General features: G+C 51.3%; 5 protein-coding genes across 5 annotated transcripts, besides 18 other annotated features; all 5 read right to left on the reverse strand.

Annotated features, from left to right (window-relative positions):
- Tc00.1047053508933.5 (serine/threonine protein phosphatase PP1) lies at nt 1–458 on the reverse strand (the record flags this gene model as incomplete). The annotated part of the gene is made up of 1 exon (XM_801604.1): nt 1–458. A coding segment is annotated over one exon (458 nt), but the record flags the coding sequence as incomplete, so codon positions are not given.
- Nucleotides 1–3,152: a sequence feature (heterozygous, non-Esmeraldo-like haplotype).
- Nucleotides 535–624: a sequence feature (CT-rich).
- Tc00.1047053508933.10 (dihydrolipoamide dehydrogenase, putative) lies at nt 1,240–2,895 on the reverse strand (the record flags this gene model as incomplete). The annotated part of the gene is made up of 1 exon (XM_801600.1): nt 1,240–2,895. The coding sequence occupies one exon, from the start codon at nt 2,893–2,895 to the stop codon at nt 1,240–1,242; it is 1,656 nt and encodes a 551-aa protein (XP_806693.1).
- Nucleotides 2,935–2,970: a microsatellite.
- Nucleotides 3,153–3,671: a sequence feature (areas merged during assembly that could not be assigned to a particular haplotype. This can correspond to areas where the two haplotypes were merged or to regions with more than two copies in the genome that were merged during assembly.).
- On the reverse strand, nt 3,458–5,110 carry Tc00.1047053508933.20 (dihydrolipoamide dehydrogenase, putative; the record flags this gene model as incomplete). Its single annotated transcript, XM_801601.1, has 1 exon — nt 3,458–5,110. The coding sequence occupies one exon, from the start codon at nt 5,108–5,110 to the stop codon at nt 3,458–3,460; it is 1,653 nt and encodes a 550-aa protein (XP_806694.1).
- Nucleotides 3,672–8,119: a sequence feature (heterozygous, non-Esmeraldo-like haplotype).
- Nucleotides 5,350–5,382: a microsatellite.
- Nucleotides 5,516–5,541: a microsatellite.
- Nucleotides 5,618–5,735: a microsatellite.
- Nucleotides 5,694–5,749: a microsatellite.
- Nucleotides 5,921–5,956: a sequence feature (A-rich).
- Nucleotides 6,133–6,166: a sequence feature (A-rich).
- Nucleotides 7,257–7,280: a microsatellite.
- Nucleotides 8,017–8,055: a microsatellite.
- Nucleotides 8,120–8,802: a sequence feature (areas merged during assembly that could not be assigned to a particular haplotype. This can correspond to areas where the two haplotypes were merged or to regions with more than two copies in the genome that were merged during assembly.).
- On the reverse strand, nt 8,164–9,060 carry Tc00.1047053508933.40 (uncharacterized protein; the record flags this gene model as incomplete). The annotated part of the gene is made up of 1 exon (XM_801602.1): nt 8,164–9,060. The coding sequence occupies one exon, from the start codon at nt 9,058–9,060 to the stop codon at nt 8,164–8,166; it is 897 nt and encodes a 298-aa protein (XP_806695.1).
- Nucleotides 8,803–8,864: a sequence feature (heterozygous, non-Esmeraldo-like haplotype).
- Nucleotides 8,865–10,423: a sequence feature (haploid, Esmeraldo-like haplotype).
- Nucleotides 9,248–10,795, reverse strand: Tc00.1047053508933.50 (hypothetical protein, conserved; the record flags this gene model as incomplete). Its single annotated transcript, XM_801603.1, has 1 exon — nt 9,248–10,795. The coding sequence occupies one exon, from the start codon at nt 10,793–10,795 to the stop codon at nt 9,248–9,250; it is 1,548 nt and encodes a 515-aa protein (XP_806696.1).
- Nucleotides 10,424–11,317: a sequence feature (heterozygous, Esmeraldo-like haplotype).
- Nucleotides 11,117–11,142: a sequence feature (AT_rich).

An 11,317-nucleotide genomic window follows, 5' to 3' on the forward strand; every position in this document is an offset into this window, starting at 1 on the left:
AACAAAAGACAGATGGTCTCAATGGACTGGTCGCCCCGGTCTACGTAGTCACCAAGAAAGAGGTAGTTGGCCTCCGGTGGATAGCCGCCAAGATCAAAAAGACGTAGAAGGTCGTGGTACTGCCCATGTACATCACCACAAATTCGGACCGGTGCTGTTACTTCTACAAGCATCGGCTGTGACATAAAGATCATACGTGCCTGTATGACGAGGTAACGTACCTCTACCTCTGACAACTCCTTCAGTGACGACATTTCGTTTAATTGACGATACGAATCCATCGCCTGTGCGTTCTTGAAGGCAGTGAGACGTGACTGACGGCTGTATTTGCATTGACGGCCAACAGGGTTCTCTATGGAGGCGGAAGCCAAGGCCGCGGCACCATTATGAGAGGGATGCAGTAAGAGCCTCTCAATAATGTCGTCTAAATTGATCGCCATCTCCTGTCCTTTCGCCATTCAGACCTTCTCCCCTCCACTTCCTCACAAGCGGCCCTGCGTTATTTCTGTTCCCAACAAACACCGCCCTCAATCCCCTTTTCTCTCTCTCTCTTTCCTTCTTGCTGTATGTTGTGCTTTCTTTTACTTCTATTCCTTTTCCCCCCCCCTCTTTTTTTTTTTTTTTTAAAGGCTCCGATCGGGTTTTCCCCAGCAGCGTCTCGTGCCGCGGTCAGTGATGCACGCGGGAAAAGAACCCGTCGAAACAACACGGTGCCCGCGCAGCGTTAATATTTGCGTCCTGTCGCCTCCTACACCAATCAATCAACCACACTCTTTTTTTTTCCTCTACTTCTCACGGCCCGCTAAAAACAGCACCGGCGCAGCCCCCCCAACTCCAAATATTATATATTTTTTCTTTACTTCTCTCTTTCTCTCTCCCTTCGTGCGTGAGAAAACAATGCGGTGAGGCAGTCTTTGCGTGGGCACAGCAAGAAAAAGAGGAAAGGACACATAAGAGTGGTAGAGACGCAGACAAATACAGAGCGAGGCGGGCAGTTTCCCGGCATAAAAGGGCTGGTGGCGTCAATAAATAATAACAAAAAAAAACTTCTCGCACAGACGCAAAGGAGAAACAAAAACCGCCACGCATCGCACCATACATACGAAAAAAGGAAGGGGGGGGAAACACACAAAAAAGAAGTTAATTTGTTGGCATAGTGTCATCACCAGCAAAACCCGCAGAACACCCCTTCACTTTGTTGCCCACTTGTTCCTCTGAGAGACCAATAAAAACGGCATGCTACGTCCTTGCAATCTTCACATCATCGGAATTCATTACTGACTCCTCGTAGCCGGTCTCATCAATGTACTCACGCCCACGGCGGAAGTGCGGTGGGTGCCAGACTTTAAGTGTCGCGTCTGGGGTGGTGTTGGGCTTCAATGCGGAGCGGCCAAGTATCATACGAATGCACTCAACTAACCCTTGCACCGCTGACGGATATGACGGGGTTAATTTCAGCAACTCGTACGCCGATTCTAAACGTCGGATGGAAAGCGATGCTACTTCAATGATGCTGCCCGCATGCACACCAAAGGCACGAACACCAAGCAGTCGCTTCTCACTATCACTTGTAACAATGACCTTGCAGAAACCTGTTGTGTTGCCCATGGCAAGAGCGCGGCTCAGGTGACCGTACCCGTAGCGTGCCACAATGTAGCCCAAACTACGAGCGCGGCACTGCTGCTCATTGAGTCCCACACACGCCAACTCCTCGTCTAAAAATAAAATGGTTGACAGGTTTGTCAGTGCCTCAGCGTTAATTGACTTCTCGGGTTTCTCACTGTAGATATGATCAATGGCGCCGCGGCCCTGCGCTTCCCCCAAATTCACAAGTGCTCGACGAGCACACACGTCACCAATGGCGTAGATATGTTTGTGTGGCAAGCAACGGTTAAAAGCATCCACGACAAGCCGCCCATCAGTTACTTTACATGATGTGTTCTCCAACCCAAGCCCTGATACATTTGGCACGCGACCTACGGAAATTAGCGCACGCTCTGCCTCGTAGGTCTCAACGGGGCTGACAACATCGATGTCATTCTTCCGTACACTGTAAATGCAGCCACCCTCCTCCTCGTTATCGCCCCATGACTCCAAGTCAAAAAGAGTGCAGTTGCTGTGAATCGTCACGCCAAGCCGTACAAGTTGATCCTGCACAAACTGTGAGATGTCTTCGTCTTCCACCTGCAGGATGCGTGGGGTTCTGTCCACAAGAGAAACTTTGGTACGGCCCAAGTTGGCGTAGATGCTGGCAAACTCACAACCAATCGCCCCAGCACCGATGATAACAAGACTTGACGGAATCGGCAGTCGCATAATGGTTTCCGTCGTTACAATACGTCGACCATCCGCCTCCATGTGAAATTGTGTACGCGGCACTCCGCCGGTGGCGATAATAAAATAATCGGCGCGGACCACATTATACACACCGCTTCCAGTGCTGTGCACATCCAACTCATTTGGTGAGGAGAACATCCCTTTTCCAAACACAATTTCCACCCCTGCGGTGCGTAACGCGTCCAGCAACTGCTGTTCCCTAACCCCACTGACATCCTGCAACGCCTGGAGCACCCGCGCGTCGCTGATTTTGTTTTTCACTCCTGCGACAGCGTCCTCCTCAAACAGACGTTGTGCTGCCGGCCCAGAGAGACGTGAGGCGTACTTGGCCATCTCCCACAGTGTCTTGGACTGCAGTGTGCCGTCCCAAAGATCCACGCCTCCGACACGGCTGGCCTCAACAAGACACACCCGCTTTCTGTAGTCCACGGCTCGCAGGGCGGCAGCGACACCGGCAGGGCCGCCACCAATGACACATACATCAAAGTGAGGCAATTTGGAGGTGTTGCGTGTCACCTCAACAGGCATTTTGCGCCATGCCCACGATCTCCGCAGCATCGCACAAAAGCACAAAAAAAGGGGTTGGAAAAGTGTTCTTTTTTGTTTTTGTTTTTGTTTTTCCTTTTAATTTTGCACCTTTTTTTTTTTTTTTCCCTGTTGGTGTTGATTCAAATGAATGAAGCCAAAACAGCACCGGCCACAAACGGCAACTGAGGCAAAAGGGGGGGGGGAAGAAGGCAGCGGCACTTTGATATACGCACCAAGCAAAGTGAAACAGTCAAAAAGAAAAAAAGGAAAACGGAAAAACAGCCGTACATGCACACGCATACGTTTTTGGTCCTGTGCAGTACATTCCCATTTCTCTCTACATGTAGCTTGTGTATACGCGTTGAAGGGTGTCCTTTCCAAAAAAAAAAAAAAGAGGGGTAAAAGAAGGAGAATAGCGTAAACAGAGATGGCGCTGAGGGCTCCGTTTCTTTGCCTGCCCTGAGGGAAATCTCTACCGCATTTGTCACTTTCTTCACTGCAAAAAAAAGGAAAAAAAAATTGGTCCCCCGTCGAGGGTCGGAGCATTTTTCCATGAAATGAAATCTTTTACTTTCGCATGTCCCTTCCTTTCTTATGGGGAAGTCGCGTCTCCTCGTGGCGGGTTTTGCGCCGCAGAGGAGGACGTGTAGGCGCGCCCGCGTTCGTAGTCCGGCGGTGTCCACGTTTGGCAAACGAGGCCGGGGAAGGTGCCTGGCTTCAGTGTGGAGGAGCCCAAAATGACGCGGAGACATTCCAGAAAGGCCTGCGACACGGACGGGTATGCCGTGAGAAGTTCGCTCAGTTGATACGCCGATTGATTGCGTCTAATGGCAGCCGAGGCAAGCTCAATAATTGTGCTCGCGTTCATGCCCAGTGCCCGAACACCCAGCAACGTCTTCTTGCTGTCATTCGTGGCCAGAATCTTCACAAAACCGTCGGTGTTGTCGGCAGCAACGGCGCGGCTGCAGAGTTCAAACCCATACTTCGCCATGACGTAAGAAATCCTCTGCCGCTGGCACTCCTTCTCATTCATGCCCACGGATGCCACGGCGATGGTGAGAAAAATAAGTCGTGTGAAGTCGTGTCGAAGGGGTGACGTCTGCTGCACACCAAATATGTGATCCACCACGAGTCGCCCCTTTGCCTCCCCGACACTCACCAGCTTGGAGTCGTTCGCCGCGTCCCCAATGGCGTATATATGATCCTGGTCGACACACTTGCCAAATGGATTAAGCACAAGTGCCCCCTCCCGCACTTTACAACCCGCATTGTAAAGGCCGAGGCCGATATAATTCGGCTTCCGCCCAATGGCGATGAGGGCTCGTTCTACCTCGTACGTCTCGATCTCCCGCGTCCGCCGGTTCATGATACTGTAGCGCACACCACTGCGCTGCGTAGGGTCCTCTGGGTGTGCCTGCATTTCCGCGTCATCCTCCTCCCATGACTGCATGTCATACAGCACGGAGTCCTGGTGAATCACCACCCCATGGTTCTCCATGCTTTGCTGTATCCTCTCCACAATGTCATCATCCTCCTTCGGCATGATGCACTTCTCCTTGTCAATCAGGTACACCTTCGTCTTGCCAAGGCGGGCGTAGATGGTGGCAAACTCGCTGCCAAGCACACCGCCGCCGACAATCACCATGCTCTTCGGAAGCGGCATCATCATCAACTCGTCGGATGTCACGACTCGTTTTTGGTCCGTCTTCACGTACGGGTGTTCTTTCGGCGTAGACCCCGTCGCGATGATGAAGTAGTCGGCCGTGACGGCGTGGTACTCCTTCGTTTCTCGGTTTCGCACCTCCACCTGGTGTGGGCTCGCAAAGAATGCCCTGCCGTACATCAGAGAAACGTTCGCCGCCCGCAGTGCCTCGATGATCTGCTTCTCCCGCACTTCGCTGGCTTGGACAAGTGACTCCCGCATTTTCTCCTCGTCCGGCTCCATGAAGCTCGAGATGACGGTGCTATACACCCGCAGTGCCCCGCTGCCATTCGCCTTCGCAAAGAAGTTCGACATCTCCCACATTACTTTTGACTGCAGCGCGCCGTTCCACAAGTCACAACCGCCCACGCGTTTTGCCTCGACAAGACAAACACGTTTTTTGTAATCCACAGCACGGAGGGCGGCGGCAATGCCGGCTGGGCCAGCGCCAATGACACACACATCAAAGTGTGACAATTCAACGGGTCGCCAGCGCACCAAAGGGGGTTTGCCACCCAAAAGCAACAGGGCACGTCGCAACATGCACCCACCCAACCACCTCGCTTGTTATTAGTCACCAGCACAGACAGACAAAAAAAGAGGTGCCGAGGCACACTAAATATTTATTTGTATGCGTACAAGCGGAATTGTGACGGCTTCCTGCCACGTTCACACACACACACCGTCCAACCAGACAGACGTGTGACGCGGAATCCCACTGGCAACGTCCGTAAACAAACAAACAAACAAAAAACCGGACGTGCGCAATCCAAATAAATAACTATATATATATATTAATATGTATGTATATATATGTCTATCTTTCCGTACCCCACCTGTTTCTACCGCCAAGTCTATTTCAGTGTGTAAACAAACTATGCCTTTGAAAAGGTAGCGATAAAAAGATGCATGAAGAGAGAAAATAAAGCCGCAGTAGACAGCGGCCGCCACACACACACACACACACACACACAGAGAAAGATTGAAGAGAAAAAAAAAAAAAAAAAGAGTGCCCCTCCCCCAATTCAAAAGACCCGCCTTTTTCATGAGCATACATACACGCACTCAGAGAAATACACATATATATATATATTTTTTCTAACAATAATAAAGATTCGCATCCCTTCACATACACATGCACACACACACACATATGCGTATACATACAGGCTCACACATGCAACAGGGGCTCTTAACTGCAGTCATATTCGCCTCCGTTCAGCATTCATCACACAATCAAACAAAAACGCCTTCACCACAACAAATACCGGCGTAAGTGATGATAATAATAAAGAAATCAGAAGAAAAAAAAAACATTTAAAAATTTAATCATAAATGAAAGATGCACACGGCAATAAAATGAAAAAAAAAGAAAAAAAAAAACAAGAAGGAGGAATGCGCAGGTGGAGAGGGTCTCAGGCACGTCAACAGACATCTACAAAAAACCCCTGACGTAATTAACCTTTGCGTGTCTGTATGTGTGTTTGTATAACTTTTTACATTTGCCTGCTCATCCATTCACTTTTATTGCCCTCTTCTCCCCCTCAACGCCTGTGGAGGTTCTCAAAGAAGAGAAAAGAAAAAGAAGAAAACAAAAAATCATTTGGCGTTTTCACAATTCTACAAAAAAAGGACAAAAAAAAAAAGACCGTATTTATATATTTTTCAATGTGTATTCCCAAGTGGTATCACTCACATGGGGGCAAAAAGGCTGAAGATATCGTGGAAATTAACTGAAGTTTATGCTCCTTCATTTCTTCTATCAATTTTATAATTCTCTGCCTTTCCTTCTCCTCAGCGTCCTCCAACGCCACCACCACACTCTCAGCCTCCTGTAAGCATTTTAAGGAAGGCGTTTTTATCATGGCAGGGTTGTTGTCATCCTCGTTCCACCCATCCTCTGATGATAAAAACACTCCGCTAGCGCCAGCACTTCGGACGTGCCTGGTGGAACTCCCCCGTTGCAGGATACTAGACAAGGAACCTATTTTACTGTTGTGATGCATTTCGGGCGCCGAGAGGGAACTTCCTAAACACACACGTGGGCCGGTACGATGAAATTCGTTGCTGCGTCTTTTATGTAATAATCCCTCACACCTCCCGTCCTTTTGAAAAGATTGCTGATTGGAAATGTGCCCATCGCTGTTACGACCTTCAAAGGAGTCTGATATCTCATTCCGGGAAGCCTGCCGCACCCAATGCGAGTTGTACGTTGACTGGCGTTCCGCACTCACAATATTCCCGTCCGCGTACAGGCCAACAGAAACTTCATCACCCGGCACAACCGGCGACGAAACATGTTGATCCTTCTTATCGCTACTCACGCCCAGCGACATGTTGTTGCTCTGAGCATTCTTCGGTTCCGTGAAAAAAAGGATGGGCAACAACGTCACCTCATGCGTATTGGGACTCTGTGGAACCGTGTGGCCTGTTTCTGCATTCGATGCATTTCCTGTGGTATGATTGTGGCTGCCAACAACATGCTGGCTGCAGTTGCTACCAGCGTTATGCGAGTCCGAGGGGCGAGGTGATACAGAACGTATTGCCGCAGACCCCATGGATCAATTAGAAAGAAATTCCCTCCAACTATACACCTAATCACCTACTTCTATGTGCACTGAGCAAACAGGAAGGTTAGAAAGAAAAAAAAAAAAGAAAGAAAGACAGCGTAAAACCAAAGCCCGCATCAATATATATATATATATATATATATGGACGGCCATATAATCCACATTGAACGACTCGTGCAAGAACAAGAAGATAAACAACAACACAATAAAACGCAAAAAGACGCATCGGTAATCCAGCATTTCAATTGGTCACTTAAAACAAAGACCACGTCAAAGAATGGGAATAGGCCTCCACGCCTTTTTTTTTTTGGGAAGAAATGCACTTTTCCCACAAACACACACATACACACAAACACTCTCTGTATACAAAACATACATCGGGGATAATGAGCAGGAACATTAAAGTGAGGAAGACAAACGCCTACGGTTGCCTGCAATCCACCCACATGCTCCAAGACACACACACACAGTGCCGCGGCACACCGTCAAGGACAAAAAAAGGGAAGAAAAACTCCGTATAGCAATATGAGATGGGCGTTCGCGTTGCTGCGTCCCGGACATCCCAAGAAAGGGGCGGCACGAGACACGATTTCCCCCGCCCGCCGCCACGCAGTCAAACAAGAAAGGTCTCAGGAGAGTCACAGGTATAAATAAAAAAGCCTCCTCAACGCCACCATGTCGGCCCATCGTTCTTTATTTTTCCGTTGGCTCCTCTTCGTTCCCCAGGGCACCGTTCACGCCGCAGGGAATAGAACCGGGATGCGAAGCCGCCTCATAATCGCGAGGTCGGCTTAATGGCCATATAACAAAGAAAAAAATCACGCACACCTCAAAGTAAGAAGAAAAAGTAAAAACACGTCGCCATGCGTGTGGGGCATCAAAAAAAAAAAAAAAACCAAACAAAAAAAAGAAAACAAAGTATAAAATAAATTAAAAATGCACGCACAGAAGGACGTAGCCCCCATCCAGAAACCCATCGCGCACCAATCGCGTTGGCGCCCTTTCTGCCTCTCACCCGCTATCCATCTACTGCCTCTCTCTTACGCTGTTCTTGGCTCCAAAGCTCACAGAGCACGTCCCACTAAACACATTACCATTGCGACCACCACCACCTTTGCGGCTCTTCGAATGGCTCACAAGAAAGGGCTGCGGATGCACCGGTCGTGTGCCACAAATGCCAGGTGCATGTGCTCTGTCTTCCTTCACGTCCTCGTGGGGATCCTCCGTCGGGAATTGATAGCGTAGGAGAACAGAAAACGAGGTTTTCGTGTCGTCTGCCTCGTCAGTCCACCTCGCCTCCTCCGTGCTCACTGAAGGGTAACTGCAGGCCTTTGCGAGGCTATTCGTCTTCGGCTGCCCAAACCTCCCGGTGGTGGCGCTGGGGTCTGCGCGCACAGCAACGGGTCCGCCGTCGTTGGTTTGCATACGCGGCAAAAAGTACGAAAGGAGGTTCAGTAATCGGTCCAGGTCATCAGCGTCCTCGCTCAGGGAAGGTGATTGAGAGGGGCATTCGTCGAGGTGTGAAGAAGAGCCTGAAAAGCTGGGAGATCCGCTGCCAATGGATCTCCCCTCACGCCACACATCCCATGCGTTGGTGAGGGAGGAAGATGAGAAATTTTGCTTCGCGTCCCCCTGCTGCTGCTGCTGCATCGAGAGGCAGTCAGCAGCGGGGTGGATGGTGGCGCCGGTCCGCCCATCAACGTCGTTTTCATCCACGGGGGTTGGTGGACCACACCGCACAGTTGGGTCCGTCGCGGTGCTGAAAGGGCCAAGTGAGCCGTTCGGTGCCGACGCGAGCCCCACCAGAGTGTCGGGGTAGACGTCGATGGACGGGTCGCCCTCCGGAGACGCGAGCGGGCCAGCGGAGCGGGTGCTCATGTCGGTCCCTGGCATCCGCGCCGCACACTTCTTTTGGTCATACATGAGATATGGGTGGGAAGGGGGAAATGAAAAAGAACGAAAAGAGAAAGAGACGTGTGTGCCACAAAAAGCCCTGCAGGCGCAGTGATCAGCCACGTGCGCAGATGGCGCCACCCACTCGTCAAAAAAAAAGAAAAACACCTCAAGCAAAGCCCACAATAACGCAGGCAAGAGACAGTCGACTGTCCGCCTAACCCGCGTGGGCCCACCAGGCGCCAAAGAGACACCACATCCACGTATGCAAAAGGCAACAGAAGTAAAGCACGCCAACACTCACCACAGCCACAAGGGCACCAGCAGCACCGGTGACGTGGACCATCCATCTACGCTCCTCTGCAAGGGAAACAGCCAACCGATGGTGCCTCGACCGCACATGGCATTGCAGCCATTGCTGGCGCCGGAGCACCTCCCACGCGGGCTGTACGACGCTGCTCCGCTGCAAACATTCGCTCTCCACAATCTCGTTGCGGGAAATTGCGTACGCCTGCTCTAGGGCAAGGCACTCACGCAGCTGCAAGTCGCCTGGGCTCCACGCCCGCCAGGCCGCCTCTCCGCTGCTCAAGCTGGCCCGTGGCGCCAAAAGAGCCCCACTCACGTTCCGGTGCTGTTCTGCCGCGTCAAAAAGCTGAGGCGCGTGTGCCACCGACGACTCCTCCACACCTCCGCCACCGGCCCCATCCCGCTGCAGCTCCTCCAGCTCCCACTCCTTCACGCTCATACCGCGCAGCACTACGGCGTCCTGAAGGTGACGGAAGTGTCTCATCACGGTGTCCGCAAACGCCCGCCAGTGCTCTGGTGTGTCCCTGTCCATCGTCCCTCCCAACGCCACAGGGATGACTGCGGCGTCAAACCACTGCAACAGCGCGCCCTGCTTCATTTCCGTCTCCGACACGATGCAAATGCGCTCTGAGACGTCTCTCGGCAACCCCTTGAAGACCGATTTGGCCACCACCGCCAGGAGGCGGGACATGTTCACAATGTATATCCTCTCCACCAGCCCCGGGTAGTACTTGCTAATGCGCAGCGCAATGGAGACCTGGAAGGGAAGATCAATATTCTTCAACAAACTCGCATCCTTCTGGTTCACAAGCATCACCACGCGGCAACTCTTGTGATCACGCCGCAGGCGCGTCGCATAGCTCAAGATCGCATCAAAGGTCCGTGTTTTCTCGGCGCGTAGGCTCTTCTCACAGGTGTCCCGCACCGTGTTCACGTACAGGCACACACGCCCGCGCCTGTCGCAGCCGATAATTTGGATGACGCCGCGGGCCATCCCATCATTGGTGCAGCAAGCGTTCCCATCAACACCGACACTGCTGCCCAACGCAGTAATTTCGTGCGCACCAAGCTCCTGCACCTCCATTGCGGCGCGCCGCTGGAGCTTCTCGATGGTCTCATCAACATCGAACTTCTTGTTCTCGAGGAACGCGTACAGCCAGCAGTCAAAGTCCGTGTGGCAGATACCGAGGCGACGCTTCAGCTCCCCAAGTGCAGCGCGGTGCCCCACCGACACTGGGCCGAGTTCCGCAGTGAGCACATCCTCCATGGGAGCAAAAAGCTCAAATAGGTGACGGCGATGCGGCAACAGCCGCAGAATCTGTTCCTTGCGATGAGACAAAAAGAGGGCAGTGGGAAGAAGCATAAAGGGAGCAACGGGAGACACGGTGGGCAAGAGAGCAAGGAAGTCACCAACCCTGCCAGTGGCACCGCACAACAAAAGACTGGAAATTGCCTTCATAAATATTCACATTTTTCCCCTCGAGCCCCTTGCGCGCAGCTTTGAGTGCTGCCGCGCCCTCAAGCATGACGAGGATGCACTTCAGTTACTTCCGAGGGACGCATCGGCCCGGCCCCGGCGCATAGTGGCGGTGGAGACAAAAAAAAAGAGGGAAAAGGAAGTGGAAGGAGGATGAAACACAGGGGAGAGGAGTAAACGAAAAGCCACACAAATAGGTACCAAAACAACTTCGTAGCCTCATCAGAAAAGATGATGCGTACAATGCTGCAGGGCGCATAGGCCAATACTACGCGGCTACAGCGAGAATGCATCCGGACCCTCATAAAAAATATATAAAAAATATAAAAGAGAACGACACAAACAAACAAACTGTTGTTAATTAGCCAAAAATAAAACGCTCGAGGAAGTTGTTACAAAAAAACAATGAATCTTGACAAGTCACAATTAAAAATGAAGGCAACACAAACACTTTACATAAATGCCCAATTGAGCTTGGCCTCGTGCCGCACAACTATGGCCTTA

The sequence above is a fragment of the Trypanosoma cruzi genome, genomic scaffold, assembly GCF_000209065.1.
Source record: "Trypanosoma cruzi strain CL Brener 1047053517093 genomic scaffold, whole genome shotgun sequence".
NCBI lineage: Eukaryota > Euglenozoa > Kinetoplastea > Trypanosomatida > Trypanosomatidae > Trypanosoma > Trypanosoma cruzi.